At 41.0% G+C, this 19,532-nt stretch overlaps 1 protein-coding gene across 3 annotated transcripts in view; it reads left to right on the top strand.

Moving 5' to 3' along the window:
* AKAP12 (A-kinase anchoring protein 12) overlaps positions 1–19,532 on the top strand; it is a 30,966-nt gene that overhangs the window by 8,679 nt on the left and 2,755 nt on the right. The window contains exons 2-4 of one of the 3 annotated variants that reach the window (XM_083855991.1): positions 1,433–1,619; positions 12,830–16,518; positions 17,293–19,133. In XM_083855991.1, coding sequence (XP_083712117.1) covers positions 1,433–1,619; positions 12,830–16,518; positions 17,293–19,131 — 5,715 coding nt within the window. In that variant the 3' untranslated portion in view covers positions 19,132–19,133. Of the gene's footprint in view, positions 1–1,432; positions 1,620–4,752; positions 4,784–6,274; positions 6,312–12,829; positions 16,519–17,292; positions 19,134–19,532 lie in introns of those variants that run through there. The other 2 variants (XM_083855989.1, XM_083855990.1) reach the window with 2 other exon arrangements.

Here is a 19,532-nt window from a genome sequence, read left to right as displayed (position 1 = left end):
AAACAATTTGGCTTAATTAAGGGCTTCTGAACTGAAAATTGGGAATCTGGATGCACATACTTCATTGCCTGTTGAAGTGGGGTACGGCACTTCTACCAGATCTCACCCAGTGTGTGAAAAGAGTCTGATGATTAAGAGAAAAGCCCTTTTCCTGGCACTCTGTTGATTTGTCTGTTGATTTGAAATTCTGTTGCAGCAGACTAATTACTAACAAAAATAAATAAATAGATTTCCCTATTTGACCATTCACGTTTATGTAGAGGGGGTTTGGAAGAGAATCATTGGGAATGTGGCATCTTCCTGATCCCAGTTTAGTGCTTTGGGTGTGTAGTTTTTAGGTCTTGTCTTTCACTGTAATGTATCTGTGGTACCTTTGATTAATTAACAGGGCTTCAGTGGCAGCATTTTGGGAATACAGGCGAGTCATAAGACAATGATGCGTAATTAAGGTTTGCTGTTCCACCAGAGGAGCTTCAAACCTTCGCTTCAGGAATAATGGTTAATTAGTTGAAATGGCTTCTGTTGGAAGGTAATAGAATCAGTTGGAGAGCTAGTTCATTAAATAAAGGGTAATCAATAAATTAAAGGGTAATTAAGTATCTTATAATGACCACAACACAATCCATACTTTTAAAATAAAAATATGCTTGTGAAAGTATATTTCTTCTTATAAGGCAGGCCAATACAAATGCTGAGAATAATTAAAATGTATCAAGTGTGGAAGCTGAAAAACAGATCTTCTTTTTGCACATAATAGCAAATCTAGAAAAAGTATTTCAAATGCTAGAAAGCAGAGTCCCAAAGAATTGCAAAGCTCCTTCTGCCTGTAAGAATAGTTTCTGCCTAATAACAGAGGTCCAAAAATTCTAGTTTTAATCTCAATTTCACTGCATTTCCTTATGGGATGTCCATATGTATTCTGCTTTCTGTCCTGAATAATTCAGTTTCTTTGTATTTGTATTGCTGATGATGATAAGATAAGCACATCAGTAGGGAAGTAATACCAAAGGCTGTATTGTAGAGAGGATTCATTCATTTATCAGAGCAGTTGTGCCAGACACTTTGAATGAAGAATTTCTCTCCATCATCTATATTCACTTTATCCTGAAGTTTTCCTTCATGGAAGAAACCAATTTCTACACAAAGCTGTAGGGCACTGTCTGTAAGACCTGCTTCTTCCACATATTTAATGTGGGAGAGCAGAAAGATAGAGTCACAGATTATGTGTTTTGTGTTTTTTTTCCTCACAGAAGTACTTCTATTTAATAAAGTTAAAATTGCTTGCATGTATATATTAAAAATGAGAATAAGAGAATGATATTCTGTGGGGGTTGGGGGGGCAAATCTGGCCTAATACTGATGTTTTCTTTTTCTTTTCTTCTCTCTTTGTCTCTCCCTACTACCATCCTTCAATCAATATTTGACCGTGCAGGCTTTAAATGCAAGTTTACCAGTACCTGATGTTAGTGAAGACAGTGTGAAGCTCGATACCTCACCACAGGAGCCACTGCAGCTGGGAGCTGTTACAGCATCGAAGGAGCTGGGTGAGCAGCAGTCAGAGGTGGCTTCACCCCTCCAAGAACCACCTGGAGACCAAACAGAGTCTGCTGGAACAAATGGTGAGTAAAAACGTGTGTTCAGTGGACACATCATAGAGGCCTGTGTGCTAAATGGGCTGAGAAGTAGAAATGGGGCTTGACTAGCTGTCTGCTACTGAACAGGTATTACTCAAGTGATCTGTTGTTGCTCAGGTGCTTGTAGGGCACTGTTATGTGGGAGATGTTTTCTCTGTAGGAGAGGGTTCAGGTGACAAATGGCTTGTGGACTGAAGGTGTTGGTGTCAGTGGTGGAGATGCCCACTTGTTCCCCCTTAGGGGTCACCCTCAGCTCTGAGTGTCTCTGCTTGTCTGCTGCCATCTGACCATCCACCTGTTAGGAACAGCTCAGTTTCCACTTCTTGTGTTAGTTCCTGCATAGGCCTGTCCCTTCCTTTGTAAGGCAGAAATCCTTTTATGTTAATTCATTAGTGATATTAATGATAAATGATTTTGCTCATAGGAAAGGACAGGCTAATCCGTTGGTTTTACGTTGATTAAAGTTCCCTTTCCTACAGCTTTTAATCGGATTTGCATTTGACCACAAAACCTTTCTCATCATAGGCATCGCTGTGTGTTCTGTCTTGGGAATGTCTCCCTTGGCTTGCTGTACAGTCAAGAACGTGCTGGTTTTTCTCCTGTGTGATCTGGCAGCCCACCTTTCCTGCTCTCATCAGCCTGTTCTTGCTTCCCTCTGTTCCTGTTCACACACGTGCGTTGAGAGATCTGCTTCAGCAGTCCTGCTGCCTGCTGGCTTTTTTGGCAGGATGGCAAGAGAGGGCTGGTTTTCAGTCAGAGCAGGCATCTACTGCTGGTGGTGGAGAGCAGGGAAGGGATGGGGACAGGGTAGATGAGGCACTATCTTCAGTGTCAGCCTGTAGAGTAGCTTAAGGCATGTATGTAGCCCTTGCTGTACTCTAGGGTTTGAATCCTGGTAAAAGCAGTTATTTGTCACATCTTTAGATTAATTGCTGTAATGCTATTATCCAAATAGAAGACTGCCCTATTTTATCCTGAGCTTTTGTGCCTTTTTAAATTTTTTTTTAATCATACCAGTAGGGGCTTTTGACACTATAAAAATGGGATGCAATTTTTTTAATCTTCCATGAAACTCCACTTCTCTAAAATTTTACTCCTAAGTGGACAGGGATGGGGAGAGGATACTTGCTAAACAGAGTCATAAAGGAAGAGAACATACCTGATGTTTGGAAGTAGTGTCAGAAGATTTCATGTTGGTATTCAGCTTCTGGATTAAGTAAAAGAAAAGGCTGTTAAAAGGGCATGAGTTTCAAGTTAATAGTCAAAGATTATAATTATTTTTGAATAATCCTGAGTTGTATGGAAATCACATTCCACGTAATGAAGAGGTGAGAAGCTCCATCTGAGTGCAGGTAATAACGTGTAACTAGTTGCATGGCATGATGTGAACGTAGCAGTAGGAATTTGGATTTGAGGAGATTTGCCTGAAAAATCTTGGCTTTGTTTTGAGAATCATCTTTCCTGTGGTTGTGTGATATTCCTACTGTATTCCTGTCTTGTAATACAAAATTTTGTAATTTTGTCACTGTCAGTGGAGCCAAGTCTACATGATAGCATTATTTATGTGAAAGGGAAAACAGTTCTTTGTGTTTGCTCTTGAAGTAAAAAAAATCCCTTTATGAAGGTGATGCAGCAGGTATTTGCTGGTAACGGTAGCTGAAATTGTTGGTGCTAATTTATTTGTCTCTCTGTTGAGACAAATAAAACTTGTCTAGTTGAGCAATGAAAAGAGTTCCTCAAGTAAAGGTTATGTTTAGATGTTTGTGTCCACTCCTCTGGACCTTAGAGAGTCTGGTCCACCTCATCTGTCCTTAGGCAGATGAATAAAGGTGGAGAAGAGGTATCCCTTAGTTGCTTCATGCAGAGAAATCTTTCCACATAGAAAAATGTTCCATTTAAGTGCTACACTTTGTGTTCTTCACTTGATGTTCTCCACTATTGTTTATTTCACCTTGCTTGCAAGTCTAAGCTCAGAAGTAAAGCATTGTGGCACCAAGCACTGAAACAGCACAAGTGTTTGCCTACAGTAAAGGAGTGTTTATGATTTAAGGTTTTTGAGTTGGTTAGTTCTCATTGTCATTATTTGAATCTTGCATTCAGAAGACCACTTGAGAGATAACCTGGACTCATTAATATATAAGTTGCCACTGTAAAGTTAACCAGATGTTCTGGTAAATTGGCTGAGAAGTTGGCTTTGACAGTCAGAGAGATGAAGGCTCAAAGTATCATCAGAACTTGGAGATACTCAACATAATCAATTGTAATCGAAATAGAAATACTGTTGCTATAATAGGAGGACACCTGTATTTAGATACTGACCCTTTACATTTTATTTTATCATATTGCATCCCTTTTTTACTATCAGTAGGAGCATTAAATTATTATACTGCAAGTATCTGGAGTAACACGTTTATCAAACTCTCGGCAGCAGAATTTGAGGCAATTTATAAGTAATTAGGTTGTAGAGAATTCCAATTAAAAAAAAAAACCAACACAAAAAAACCCAAAACAAAACAAACAAACAAAAAAAAACAAACCACAAACCTCCAGACAAATGAAAACAAAACAAAAAAACCTCCAAAACCAGCCCCACAGTAGCAGGCAAAGGAGTAAATACTTTGGTGTGGAAAAAGAAGTGTTTTGTATGGTTTTGTTTTTGGGGGCCAAAATGCATGGGGCTTTTAAGCAGCATCTCTTGAGGTTGGGTGTGGATGCTTTGTGGGAAGCTGCATCGGGAACTGAAGCGGGCGCTGGTTCGAGAGCGGCCCCCGGCGCCTCTTCCCTTCCCCTGGGGGCAGGGGAGATAAAGGCTCGAAGCAGCAATTCCCGGACGGACCCTGTGAGGCTCCGCGCTGGTGCCGGCCGGCGGTGGGACGGGCCGGGCGGGCGGGCGGGGGGCGGTCGCAGGCGGGGCCCGGGGCTGTCCGGGACGGAGGAGCGGCCGTGGGGCTCGGGGGAGAGAAAGCCCAGCCGTCCGACAGGCAGACTTCATCGGGCAGCCTCTCGGCCAGCCCTCTCCTCGTCCGCCCAGCCGCTGCCGCCTCCTCTGGCTGCCGTCGGCTGGGGCTGCCCTGCGCCCCTGGGAGGAACCTCGGAGCGGGAGAGGGGCTTGGTGGCTTCAGCCATGCTGGGGACAGTGACGCTGGCGGGTAAGGCGCTGTGGCACCCGGCTGGGTTCGCTGCCCGGGCTCCGCAGCCCCCGGGTACCGAGCATGGATTTCTAAAGCCTCGGAGCCCGAGCCCCGCGGTACCGACTCGGGATTTCCTGGCAGGGCGTTAGAGTTAAAGGGATGGCTTTACTGCTTTTATCTCAGTGAGAACCGCTTCCAAGCAAAGGTTGCTGAAACTTGAGGAAGTGTCATATCGCCTCAATCGGCCGTAGGATGTGATGTGAGGCTTTATGGATGTGGAGGTGCTATAACTGCGTGTTTCTGTGCAGGACAGGGCTGTGACCTGGTGTCTGAAGTTGGGGAATAGAGAGAAAAGGTAGTGACCGCGCTGAGGGTGCTGATTTACATCAATCAAGCAATAAGGCAATAAAATACCTTAAGAGCTGAACTTGGTGAGATTGGAGGAAATATGGAAGTTAGCATCGTTTATATGTTATTAAAAATATATTTGCATGAGAGAAATGAAGGTGTTACTCTCTTGCTGTTTCAGCTTGATGAAGGAAAATTCGGAGGGGATTAGCAGCGTGGCAAGGGGTTATGTGTGTATGTATGGGGGGCAGCGGGATCCCAGCCTGCCGTGCCAAAAACTCGATTTTACTTAAGGAATTCACACCCAAGCCACTGAAGCTGAGAGCTAATACCGTAAACTAATCGGGCTTTCTGAAAAGATGAGTTTCGGAGGAGCAAAGAATTAAAAGAAAGAACATTACTGCACTGCTGGGTCTGCACAAACTTATGTTTGTGTGAAGTCTCTCTCTTTTCTCTGGGAGACAAAGTGCTATTATGAAATTTGAATAAACAAACCCCGATTTTTTTGTGGGTTTTTTCCTTCCTAAAGATAGCTAATTTGCATCGGAATTTCTCTCAGCTAGATGATGTGTGGCTCTAGCTCTCTAGGAAATCCTTATTTCATTGTATTAATAATTAGTCTCTTGTATATTGTTGGCTAGAGCCAGTGAATGAATTCAACAAATAGGGGGAGTTTATTCATGCAAAATACTTTAACTTTCCAATACGTACTGACAACAAAGCCTGTAGAAGTGCGGCTCCATTTGGAGCGGGCCCTGGGGAGGACTGTACGTGATTTGAATCAGTGAGTAGTGGAGGAGATATCCTACTGCTGTTTACAATAGGGTTTTCATTAAACTCGATGTTTAATGAGCTTATCACATGCTGAGTCTTTTTCCTCAAGGGTTCTCTATTTTTTTATTTCCTTCTATTGTTAGCAATTAAAGGTTAAACTGTTTTTCAAAAGCAATGTCTTTATAGGTTTGCACGGTTTTGATCGTTTGAGGTTTTCCTTATTTAATAATTCCTGTGGTAGAACCTTGGATTTTCACTGCAGCACAGCTGCTTCTATAGTACATTTTGCAAGAACTGCATTTAGCTTGTAGGATGCGTTACCATTTCTTGGAAGGGACAGAGTAACCTCTGCTTATTGGTATGCAGGAGTGTATTAAGCTGTCATGTGTCTAATTAGTGCAGATGCAGCTTCGTCTCCTTTGTGGTGAGTTTGTGATGTTTACATTAGCCTTTATGTGGTCGTTTTGATAAAAGAAAAAATTTCAATCTGCTTTTCATTGTTCATTAATCATTAGGGGTTTTCAAAAATGTCACAGCGTTTACTGGCCTGTATTGCTTATCCCATCCTTGTTGCTGATGGAGCCATGAATTTTTTTCCCCTCGAATACCCAAGTGCTAGAGTTCCATCTATCTTGCGCTCGGTGAATAAATTTTATTTTAAGAAGCAGAACCAAGTCAGTGAATGTGAGATGTGGGCAGCATGTCTAACCATGAAATTTCATAAATATTTGTAGCACGCTGGTTTGGTTCCCAAACAGAACAGCTGTGCCAGTCTGAGAGCAGTTTCTTATTGTGAGTGTATTTAATGAAGAATTTTTAACTACAGCAACTATATCCAAGCCATAGCTAATCACCCTTCTGGCTTTAAAAGTCTTCTGTTTGTTTTAAAACAAGAACTATACCGTTTTTTCTGATTTTTAGGGCTGTTTCTTGACACACTGAAGTGAAAAAAGAAATATCATAATTTAGAGTAAATGAAATACATAACTTTTCCTGCTGGAATTTGAGAAGCTGGGCTCAGAATTGGAATTTGAGAAGCTCTGGGTTGGAGCAGACAAGTACAGCTAAATCAAAATCTTCTAAAAGTAAAGATTTTTGGGGAATGTTAGAAAGTTACAGCAGCACAGTGGAAATGATTGTGTGTTTGGGAGTGTTTGTTTGTTTGTTTTTTCAGTTACTTTTCTGTGATGTCGTTTTCTGGGGATGCTGCTTTTGCTTTCTAAAGCCATGAAAATTTGCTTTCTAAAGCCATGAAAAATAATAGCTATTTTGCAGTTTGTTCCTTTTTTCTGTTTTTAAAAATGAACGCAAAAGTATGTGAGATTTTAAAACCCAACTCTTCAGTTGCCACTTAAGTACCAGAGAACTGAAGACTAAATAGTACCTGTTTCAAAAGCTTTGAAATAAGAATATGGTTGAAAAGCTCATGAGCTGCATGGATGCACAGTGAGATTCAGCATGCAAAAGTCTCTGTTAATCTTCCCTCATTATTTAATTAATCTGAAAGAACTTGCTCCCTGCAATGGACATGGCAAGTCAGTCCTTAGAAAATTGAGTGAATAGAATGGAGAAGGATGTAGTATGTGCTTTCTATGGAAGAATTGTTTGTACATTGAAGTGGAAATAAATACAGTGTGTAGCAGGCAAAGAAAGAAAGAATTTGTGGAAAATACATTGTTAAGAAGGAGCAATGTCACAGTTGTAGTTTAAAAAAAGTTAAATTGTTAGAAGGATAACACATAATCATATTTCTGTGTTATTTTGTTACTGCAAAGTGAGTTGTGTGTTTGATTTATTGAACCCAACCTTCTGAAACTTTTGATTAAAATAATCAGAATTGTGCACTCTGCAGTGGAAGCTTAAAAGCACTGATTGGTTTTCTTTTTTTAATGCTAAAATGCTCAAAACAGCTAGTTTATTCTAAATAAATCTGTTCAGGGTAAGTTTTTTATAGATACTGTAATTTCAAGCTGATTTTAGTTTTTAGGTTTTTAATTACTTCTATCGATTTTTATCCTTTCTTTATATTGACAGCGATGTTTTTAATGATAATTAGAAGAATTGTGCAGTTAAGAGAACTGCATTTGACATACAAGCTTGGTTCAGTTTTTTTTAACGGCCTTTATTTTGTCATGAGTTTCAGAGCAGTAGCTGGTGGTTTGTTTGTGGGTTGTTTTTTTTTTTTCTTTTATAAGTTGTATTTGTAGCAAATGCAGACACAATGGTGGCAAATGATTGTAAAATACACCTCATGGCTGCAGCATTTGCTTTTGCTCACGCGAACCTTGTGAGAGAGTTGTGTATGTGACCAAAAGCACGATTTGGCCCTAAGCACTGAATAAATGCACTGAATAAAGCACAAAGTCCTCTGGAGCCTTGCCGTGGCCAGAGGAGTTTGCGAGGTGGGCGCTGGGTGTGTGTCACATCCATCTGAGAGATTGAGAATGTAGGGAATTCATGGAAAAAATCCAGCGCCGTGCTGCAAATCCTTAGGGGGAAAAGTCAACCAACTCCAGATGTTGACATGGTTGACTTCGAGCACATGAAGTGCTGTGGATTTAACTCTTGCAGTCAGAGTGGGGTTTTTTAACTCTTCGGCATCTACCAGGAGAGAAAAACACTTTTACTTCTGGAGAGAGACGAGACCCAGGAGCAGTTAAGTTGCACTGCTGATAGTGTCTGTCAGTCTACAAAAAGAAGAGTTTAATTATTCATTTTATTTTTAATGGGATGAGACAGGAATTCAGTCATTCTGAAAATACTAATTCTCCAACAACTGATTGGCATGCTCCTGAGAAAATAGAAATAAATTCTTACAGTGGACTAAGTCTCTATGAAATTGTGAAATCAAGCACCTTTGAGTCCTCAAGACTGTCAGTTTTGAAAGTTTATTTCAGAATAGAACTTGCAGTTATTAAAACACAAGCAGCACCTTGATTCAATTAAAAATATTTGAGAGGTTAACCGGTATGTAAGCAGTTAAAATAGAATTTCAGTGTTGGTCCTTAGCCACAGTGGATTTAAACAGCAAAGTGTATCAATTTTATGATATCACCCCTGATCTTTATCACCTCCTCTAGGTATATTTTTGTTGTATTCTATTCCTTGGCTAGCACGTAACTGGTAAGGTAAAGCCCTCCTCAGGAAACACCTAAGGAAATGTTATTCCTATCAGTATTTTACTATGTTTGTTTTGTTTTGTTCTGGTAGCTGTTTGGATGGAGCCTGTCTGGTGTTTCTTAAAGGTGCTTTCAAAACTGGGCACTGAAGTGTCATTAATAAAAACATTGCTATAGAATCCAACTGCTAAATACGAAGTTCCAGGTGTATACGTTGTGAAAATACAGCTTGGATATTTGTGTTTCTGGAGTTTTGTCATACAACAGTGGCAGCCCCCTCACAACATGCAGGTAAATTTCCTGAGTGCCACCTCTTTCCTCAAATGCTGAGGAAGAGCATCAGAAATTCAGTTTTAAAGAATCTTCCAGGGTTTTAAAATGTTAAAGAAGGAGATAAAGTAAAGACTGGGTGCAACAGCAGCAGGTCACTTAACAGCTGACACTGGAATGTTATCTTGGGGACGAAATACCTTCTGGACAGGTTAAATGCTTTGGTGGAATTGAAGGGAGGAGTAGTGCTTGGGCTAGGTCTGGAAGTGTATGTCATCTGTGCACCATGAGGGAGAGATGGAAGTGTGATGTGTTGTAGCATAGCTGGGACTTTTCAGACTGGTATTAATAAATGTGTCTTCAGTCAGTCAATATTTCTGTTAGTTTTTTCCTTTTGCATTGTGTTTAGTGAAGTATTGCAAGGTAACATGTCTGCTGGATGCACTCAAAAGGAAGACCTAATTACTGTCAGCTTAATTTAACAATTTCAAAAGTTTATCACTGCCTCTATTCTCTCTGTTCTCTATTTTTGTGATTGCATTTGCTATCTTAATACATACCTATACTTTCATATTTTTAATAGTCACAGCTCTTTTCACCTGCAAAACATTTTACAGAGACATTGTCTTCGTCTTAGGGTGTTATAAACACATCATTTTATAAATAGAATAAGCACAACCCCTTTGAATGCTTATCTTAAATATGAGGAAACACTTTTATGTACCGGTTTTACATCTTACCTCTCTTTGCAAATGGAATGCCTCATTTATTCAAATTCTTTATCATTCCACTCTTACAATAATCCCACTTATCTGTAATACCTGAAACTCATCTTAAACACTGAATTTACACTAAACACCTGCGCTGGTTTGGGACAAATTTGGAAGGAAACGTTCAAAGGGATGCTTCCTTAAGGGAATTTGGAAAACTTTAGGAATAAATAAGAAAAGAAATGTCACCTTTTTATGTTTTTTTTGAAACCTTAGGATTTTCAATTATGAAGGGCAAACATCCCCAACAGGGAATGTGTCCAAGAGGAAAGGTGAGCCTGTAGAAATCCATGTCTCTGGCTGCTTAGCAGTCCCAAGTGCCTTCTGACTTCTCCACTCCCCTCTGCCTTTCTGTCTTTCTGGTCCTTCCCACTTAGACCCAGCACTCCCCACTGTCTCTCAGCCCTGTATTTCAGTCTACCTTTATCTAACTCATGTCAGGTGGAGATTTTCATGTCTAAGAGTAAGCACATTGGCATTAATGCAGGGCTGAGACAAGCAGAAGGACTCTGTAGACCTGGTTTCCAGCACAGATGCTAAGAGGCTGGGCTCATGAGCAAATTTTTATTCAGTGTTACATGATCAGCATTTAGCTTCATAGCTGATTAAGCCAGAAGAATCACTTTTAGTGTAAAAAAGCTAAGAAAGTATTAAAGTACCTATTACTAAATAATTATAAAATATGTGATGTTATGAAGATAATATCTGAAGAAGTGCCTCTAACTTTGTGAATTGCCATTAAGTCTTTGATGGTTTTCTGTTAAATTACATGTTTTTATGGAAATGACAAGAACTTTATTTCCAGACCTAGGAATAAATGAACACAGACACAAAAGTGGTTCCTTGACTTTATTGTTGTATAGTCTCAACATACAACTGAATAAACAAAATGTAATGTTTGATTAATAAGAGTTACTTTGCTTGTGGCTTGTTCTGGTGTTTGCAAGAGGTATATTACCAATGGACTAAAAATTCTGGCTGCTTCTTCAAAATGTCTCTTTTGTCTTACCCTCCTCCCTCCTCCCTGACTCAGTTCTAACATCTCTGGTGTAAAATGTTTGGGGAGTTAGCATGTTAGTAGAGGTCAGGCATTTAATTGAATTAGGAGTTAACAATTGAGGTAAATAATATTAAACTGTTAGATAAAGGAAAAACAAAAAGCTTTGCTTATGTTGACTTAAAAACAACAACCAGTAGGCTGCTGATAATGAAACATAATTTGCCCTTTACATAGCGTTTAGAAGCCAGTATCCTTGTAGGTTTTGTTTTGCTTATTGTATGGTTAGCTCCAGCCTTACCTGGGCTGCACTGTCTGTCTGCTTCTGAAGAAGCAGCACTTAATACAGGGGGAACCAGGCAAGAGCCTGTGAGGGACCTCTGGAGATCAGGTGTTCCAGCAAAGCAGGGCCAGCTGCAGAGTCAGAGACAGCTTCAAGGTGGTTCAAATAAAAACCACATCACTTCAGGGAAGTTGGTGATCACATGCTTTGTAAAGCTGTCTCCTCCTGCCTCTGGGCATTATAGTAACACATGTACAGCTTAAAAGAAAGGGCCCATGCCTTCTTCTAGAGTGTTGCTGTTTAGCATTGAATATTTTAAAATAATTTTATTTTTTTTATCTTGGCACTCTAACAGGTTTGGTCAGAGAGGAGAGTATGTTCCTTTTGTGGCCTTCCACTTTCACCTGTTGCACAAAATATAGGGTCAAGAACAATATTAAACTGAAATCCTGGCAGCATCCAAGTCCAAAAATCTTTTGGTGTCTTGAATATGCTATAGATTTAATTTACATGCCTGTCTCTGAACTTGAGTTGGCCAGGGGAGCAGTAATACTTAAATTATCCCAAGAGAGAGGGGTGTTGCCAGTGACCTGAAGGAAAAGCTCAAACTGTCCTCAAAGAAAAGATAATGCAAACAGACATGTGAGAAGTGGAGGATTTTACATTCTTGCATAATAAGAACCTCATTAATTTTAAGCAATGTGGAATTGCTGTATGTAAATTGCATGCATACATCTATTATATGGGAGAATTCTAAAGATTCGTGATCTTCAAAGCAGTATATTGTTACATAACTGTTTTGTAGGGGTTACAGGTTTTTAGAGAAACAGGTAATTTCCCATGAGGCATTTTCACATCTTACTGTTCTTTTGGGATAGAGCTGTAAAATAAGCTTGCTTTTCTTGTCATCCTTTTAGGTCAGTAGCCTTTTTTAATGTTTTGTTATGTTTGCAGGTTTTTTTGTTTGTTGGGTTTCCTTAGATGTGTCTGTCTGCATGGAAATGTTTATTGAGCTTTGCTTCAGGAATAACTGCATATATTATTCTGTATAGTCTGTGATAGAATTTTTTTTCTTACTTGAATTTGCCTTAAAGTAAACAAACAAACAAACAAAAAAAAAAAACCAAAAAAACACACACACACACAAAAAAAAAAAAAAAAAAAAAAAACACAACAGAAAACAACAAACCACACAAAAAGAACTGCAAAATCAGGGAATAGAATCAGGGAATAGAATAAGAGAATGTAAGCTTGAAAGGTGCGTTTGCAAATAAGCGGTGCAAAGAATTGTACAGTGATGTAAAGAAGGAAAACAATTACAGTAATGGTAGAACAAAAACTAATTCTTAAAAATGTACTAGTAGCGTATAGAAAAGGTACACAGATAATAATAGAATGTTTATGAAAATTGGTAATAATGAAAAAATATATAAAGGTATAATATAACATTAAATTTAGAAGGAAATTAACTAGGTTTTTTTTCTGTTGTTGTTGTTTAAACAGTTGGACAAACAGACCATTCCAGTGTAACTTTGAAGGAAGACACTGAAACTATGGAGACAAATCCCTCTGACTCGGGCACCAAGGATGGTGCAGATGCTGAGAAGGAGGATGCTCATTCAATTAAGCAGTTGCCGGCTGTGGAAGAAGTTACAGAAGACCAGGTGGCAGAGCCACAGTCTTATGATCTGGGTTTTAAAAAGGTTTTTAAATTTGTTGGGTTCAGATTCACAGTGAAGAAGGAAAAGACAGGAAAGTCAGAACCAGTTCAGCTGCTTACTGTAAAAAAGGAAACACAGGTCCCTGAAGGGGCTGATGATGAAAAAGAAGCTGGCTCAGAAGAAACTGCAGTGCCTGAGGATGTACTCTCTGCAGAAGACAATACCAAAGATGCACTGAAAAATGAAAAAACAGAAGATGAATCTCCTAAAATACCAGAAGCAAATGAGATTTGTTCTCAGCCAGCTGCCTTAGCCACTGAAACTGCATCACCATTAAGAAAACTTTTTACTCAAGGATGGACTGGATTTAGAAAAAAGAAGAGTTTTAGAAAGCCTACAGAAGATGAACAACAGTCTCTTGTGAAAGAAGAGGAGAAAGAAAAAGAGGGGACAACAGCAACAACTGAAATCAGTGAAAAGGAGGAGAAACCTGAGTCTGAGAAGCAAGATGAAGAGAGGAATGTGACAGCAGTAACTATTGAAGCACATGAGAAGGAGCGAACTGAAGGTGAAACACAGGAGTCAGACAAGACTCTGGCAGCCATAGGAGTAGAAGGAAGTGAAAAGAAAGAGATAGTCAAGCGTGATGAGCAGGGACAAAAAGAGGACCTGGCAGCAGCAGCTGTAAAAGAAAGTGCAGAGGGAAAAGAAGATGATCAAGAAGGGAAACTGGTGGAAGTCTCAGAAAATCTTGGTAAAGAGGAAGAAAAAACTGAAGAAGGAGAGAAAGGTGAGGTGACTGACAAACCACTAAAAACAGAGTCAGTGGTACCTCTAGTCACTGACAGTGTGAATGGAGAATTGAAAACATCGTCAGAAGTCTTACCTGTGGGAGAAAAACTGGAGTCAATGGAGAAGTCTGAAATAGATGGCAGAACTGAAATAGCCTCTGAAGAGACATTTGAAACAGGATCTGTGGCAATGGAAATTTCTAGTGATCAACTTAAAAAATCTGAAGGAGGAGAAGGAAGTAAACCTGCTCTACTTGGGAAAGAGACATTAGATGAAAAAACCGAGGAAGCAGAATTGAAAATGTCACCCACAGCAGATGATGTTGCACAGGAAGGAGCTCTGGATAGAACCACAGAGAAGAAAGAAAGCAAAGAACATGAAACAAAGTCGACTCTGAGTGCTCCTGAATCAAAGTCCTTTTCTAGTTCTGAACATTCAGGTGACACAGAGGATAATCAACAGTCAGTCAAACCCACTGATGAAGGAATACAGGGAAAACCTGGAACAGATACAACTGATACCGTTAAACCAGACGAAACAACCACGGAAATAACTTCTGAAGAGGCAGCTGGAAAGAGGCCTCCAGAAGGTATCACAAATGAAGCAGAACTCCTGTCTTCTCAAGAAAAGACTAAACTACAAGGCAGCCCTTTAAAGAAACTCTTTACAGGTACTGGATTGAAAAAACTGTCTGGAAAGAAGCAAAAAGGTAAAAGAGAAGAATCTAAGTTGGGGGAACAGGGTGAACCAATTCAGCACTTATCAGATTCCCCAGATAGCCCAGAAGAACAAAAGGGGGAGAGTTCTGCTTCTTCTCCTGAGGAGATGAATGAAATTCCCTCTTTGGAAAAATCTGCAGATGGAGCACAGGTCACTGAAAGTGAAGATGCCGCAATTCCAGATGTGGAGCGAAAACGAGAAACTGTTACACCTTGGGCATCGTTTAAAAAGATGGTGACTCCCAAGAAACGTGCCAGAAGGTCTTCTGAGAGTGATAAAGAAGAAGAAATTGATAAGACAAAGAGTATTGCAGTACCTGCAACTGAAAATGTTGTTGATGAGAATCAGGGAGAAATAAAAGAAAATGGGATTGACCAGAAACCAGAGAAAATTACAGAAGAGCCCAAAAGAAAAGTTGATGCCTCTATGTCCTGGGAAACTTTTATATGTGTAGGTTCTTCAAAGAAAAGAGCCAGGAAGTCATCATCATCTGATGAAGAAGGCCAAAAAGTAGAAGAGTCTGGACAGAGCAAAGAAACAGCAACAGATGCAGTTCTTACTAGCTCTCAGGAGAGTGATCAAGGACAAGGGAATTCTTCTCCAGAACAAGCTTGCAGCCCATCTGAAAGTGAAGGTATTTCAACATGGGAATCATTTAAAAGGTTAGTCACTCCAAGAAGGAGATCCAAAACCAGAATGGAAGAGAGACCTGAAGACTCTGTTGCAGGATCTAGCCTGGAGCATTCCACATCGGACGGTGAGCCTGGAAAAGATGAATCGTGGGTTCCATTTAGAAAACTGATGCCTGGGCGTAGGAAGAAAAAGTCAGATGGAAAGACAGAACCAGCTCATCTTAAACAAGCAAGAGAAGACATGGCAGAAGCAGCTGAAGAAGATTCTGATATTCCAGCTGTTGTTCCTTTGTCTGAATATGAAGCAGCAGAACAGGAGAAAATGGAAGCCCAGCGAGCGAAAGATGCTGAAGTGATGAGAGAAGAGGAGACCCTAAGGGTGGAGCAAGGATCTGAAGGGATGGTACATGCAGTTACCGTTGTGGAAGAAGAAAGGGCAGTGTCCAGCATTGAGGAACGGTCACCATCGTGGATATCTGCTGCTCTGACAGAGTGCATTGAGCAGGCAAGAGAAGATGAAGAGAAAGAAACTCAGAAAACAGCTGAACCAGGTGTTACTGTGGAGGATGCAGTGGTAGCTGCTAAGACAGTGCCAGAGACTAGAAAGGATGTAAATGATGACACCACGGTTAGTGAGCCTGAGCTAACCTCTGAAGCAGTGACTGCTCTGGAGACAGCAGAACCTTCCTGTGCTGAAGAAACAGTGGAAGTGTCCCTTGCTGAGGAGACAACTGAGATGGTTTCTGCTGTTTCACAGTTAGAAACCCCGGATACTACAGAGGAAGCTACACCAGTTCAAGAAGTAGAGGCCACTGAACAAAATTTGAAAGAATTGGACAAACAGACGCAAAAAGTTCTTCATGAAGTTGCTGAAAGAGTAAAGTCAGATGTAACACAGCTGGTTAGTGAAAGAGCTGCAACAGAAACTCTAATTACAACAGTGGAGGGACTTGAGTCAGAAGTGAAAACTGCTGCTAAAGATGGGAATGTTGTAGGCCAGGAAACTGTTCTGCTTGAACAGTCCTTGGAAAAAGAACACAAAGAGGATGGCCCCCAGCAAAGTGAAGGGAGCATTCAGGGCCAAAATAGAGTTGAAGAGAGTGTTCTACCTGAAGGTTCAGAGAAAAGTGAAATACTTTCTGCCATGGAAGAAAGCACAGAAGGATGTCAAGGATATGTAGAAGACAGTGAAGAAGTAGATGAAGTGCAGAGGACAACAGAGGAAGAAACTTTATCGCATGACAAAGAGTTTCACAGCATCAAAGCCATCACTCCCAATGAAGAGCTGTTTGCAAAGCAGGAGCCTTCAGAACAGGAGAAACTGCCTGTTACAGAGTTGACACTGGATGACAAAAGAGATGAATGTGCTCCAGAAGGAAAGCCTGCAGTAAGTATTGAGTATAACACAAAGATTGATTTGTCAAAAAGAAAAATCAGCAAGTGTTAGATGCTATACCTCATTTAGAACCAGGTTGTAGGTATAGTACTGTCAAGGACCTTCCTTGTGAAGCCTGAGATAGCCAAAGTTCATTTCCAGTGAGAGACACAGAGGTGTCTAGAAGCAGCAGGCACTGAAGCTTGTGTGCAGGGTGGAGTGGATGCAGTGCCTGCAGAAATGTAGTGGGAGATGGTGTGCATAGATGCAGAGGTACTGAAATGATTGCCATTCGGGCTTCTGCACTGCACAGAGTAACTGAAGATGATATATGAACCCCTGAGATACAGATGTCATCCATGTGACGCCACACACAGTGGATAGTATCTTCAGCTGTAGGCAGAAATATAGGTGAAGCTGAGGTGCCTCTGCAGAGGGAGGACATGAAATAACTCCACCCTCTCCAACTTTAAATGCTGTAGTTAGTGTGGCTAGCACATTCCTACCTTCTTCCCTACATCCTCATCTTCTGACTTAGTCTTTGTTTCAGGTGCTGCCAGCTGTCCCTTCCTTTAATTAATTTTAAGGTTGCCCTTTGTTTAATAAGCTACATGTCCTCAGAAGCAACACAAGTTGGGATCTTGGTGAGCTACTGATCTCTGTGTCATCACCTTGCACTTTTCCCATAACTCTTGTCCTTTTGGGTGTTGTAGTTTTTCACCTAGAACATTGCTGGTCACTCCTTACTTGCACCCTTTTTCACAGATCTGTTGCAATTCTCCACAGGTTCAGGACAAGACAGAGGATGAAACCTCATCCTTGGAGCTTACAGCTGAAAAGCCTGTGCAGCTTGAAGGAGAGGGCAGAATGCTTACTGTGGAATCGGGATGTGCAGAAGCAGAAGTCGTCACAGTGGTCGCTGTTAAAACTGAAAAACAAGATGGAATTCCTGACTCAGAAGAGCAAGTTTGTACTAAAGGAGGTCCTAGCAGGACACCTACCCTGAGAGAGGAAGATGATGCTGTGCTCAACGGAGTAAGTGGCACAGAAGAAGTCACTGTTCCTGAGGTTGTACTGCAGAGCAAGGGAAAAACCTCTGCCCTTGCTTCAGAAACACTTGGCTCAGAAGCAGCTGCAGATGCTGAGCAGAGTGTAAGCAATGGATCTGACAGGGACATTGCAGCAAGAGATTCTGTGCCTATCATAGAGCCACAATGCAGAGACAAAACAACTGAAACCCACTCCAAGAGTGATGAAGCCGAAGGTGGCAAAGTGGAAAGTGCTGTGCTCAAATCTGAAAGATGTCTGGAGAGCACTTCCATTGTTGCTGAGGCTCCCATGCAGGTTGAAGCAGATGGGACATCTAATTTAGCATCTGCATGCCCAGAGATCGTTGAAAATGGAAATGCTGTTATTGCTGATACAAGTCCTAAGAAATGTGAAACACCCAGCAGCTTGGCTGGAGAAGAGACTGTGGGAAAAGGACAAGAACTTGGAGAAACCTTGAATTGTCAAGGCGTCCAGAAAGAAGATAAGAAAAACAAGCAATTGCTGGAAGGAGCCAAAGAAGTATTTGAATGTGGAAAACAGGAAGCTGTGAGATGTGATGAATGTTCAACTGCTGTCCAGCAAGAGGAAGGCTCTGATTCAGCCTCTCCACAGGCTGAAAGCGTGGGGGCTCTGAAAACACCTGTGGCTGTAGCAGCTGCAGCAGGTGGAGAGCACGTTGTAGCAGAAACTGCGACACACGCAGACATGACAGCCAAAACTGTGCAGCCCTTGGCAACCACACCAGAGCAGATGGCTTCTGAAGAGGTCGCAGTTTCTAACACTGACTGTTCAGGATGTGGGACTGCAGAGCTTGGTAGTGTGGAGGCACCCAAGCCTCAAGTAACTTGTGCTTCCATGAACGGAGTATCAGAAGAGCAAGAGCAGCCCCAGGGCACAGAGCAAGCCAAACACAATGGTATTCCCTCCAGTCCCAGTCTGTCTCCCAGCCACCCAGAATTTCAGAAGCATGTTGTTCAGTCTGTGATCATAGAGTCCCAGAGTACAAAAATTGTACTGAATGCCATCCAGTCAGCTGTTGACAAACTTGCAGAGACAGAAGAGTCGGCTGCCCTTGAGTCAGAGCAGAGCATTAAGTCCATAGGGAAAAGCCCATCAGATACAATTGTACCTGAACTCCTGGGAAGTATGCAGGTAGATCAACAGCTTCCAGTAAAAGAGGAAGAGATACAAAGTAAAGAACAAGAGCTCAAACAACCAGGAATAGTGAAAACTGCTACCTTAACTGAGTCTGCAGAAATTCATGCAACAAGTCCTGAAGACATTTCAAGGGGAAGTGTGAGACTTCAGAAATCAGCCCTGGAACAAAGTACTTCAGAAGATTCAACCAAAGACACCCTAGACATACACACACCAAAATTAAGGGAAAAAGAGATTGGGTACATTATGGAAATCTCGGACCAGCATACAGGACAGCAAACATGCAGAGAAAGTGAAGAACAACCATATCACTCACCAGTGGAAGATGGGAAAATACAAATGTGGGAGGATGACAGTTGTCAAGAAGGAACATCTTGTGATAGACAAAGTCAGAACTCAGTGGCTCTGACGCCTTGAATGTAAGTAGCATTTTTAGCCAGTAATTTATTTCTTTTTCTAAGATAGTTGTGAGGATCTCTAAACTGTTCTCTCTAATGTGGTGTGGTGGTTTATTTAGTTTTTATTATTTTGCTGAGGGGCTGCCCTCACTTCAGTGGCCTAGGACTTGGCCTATATTTTGGTGTGGTATTTCTGGGAGATAGTAAATGTATTTTCCAGTTTTCCTAGGTAAGAACTCACATGACACATTTAATGTATGCAATTTAATATGCAAAACAGTCTCTAACAGAGCTCTTTTTAAAATCCTAAATGATGTGAGTACTGCCTTCCATGGTAAACCTGGAGTGCCTCATGTGCAAAGCTCTTTGCACTTCAGAGGAATGTGAATCGCACATTCCAAGTATATCTCCCTAGCATAT

Source organism: Zosterops lateralis (assembly GCF_965231275.1).
Source record: "Zosterops lateralis genome assembly, chromosome: 3".
In the NCBI taxonomy this organism is placed as follows: Eukaryota; Metazoa; Chordata; class Aves; order Passeriformes; family Zosteropidae; genus Zosterops; species Zosterops lateralis.
The sequence above is the reverse complement of the archived record's forward strand: the minus strand, read 5'-3'. Positions and strand labels throughout refer to the sequence as shown.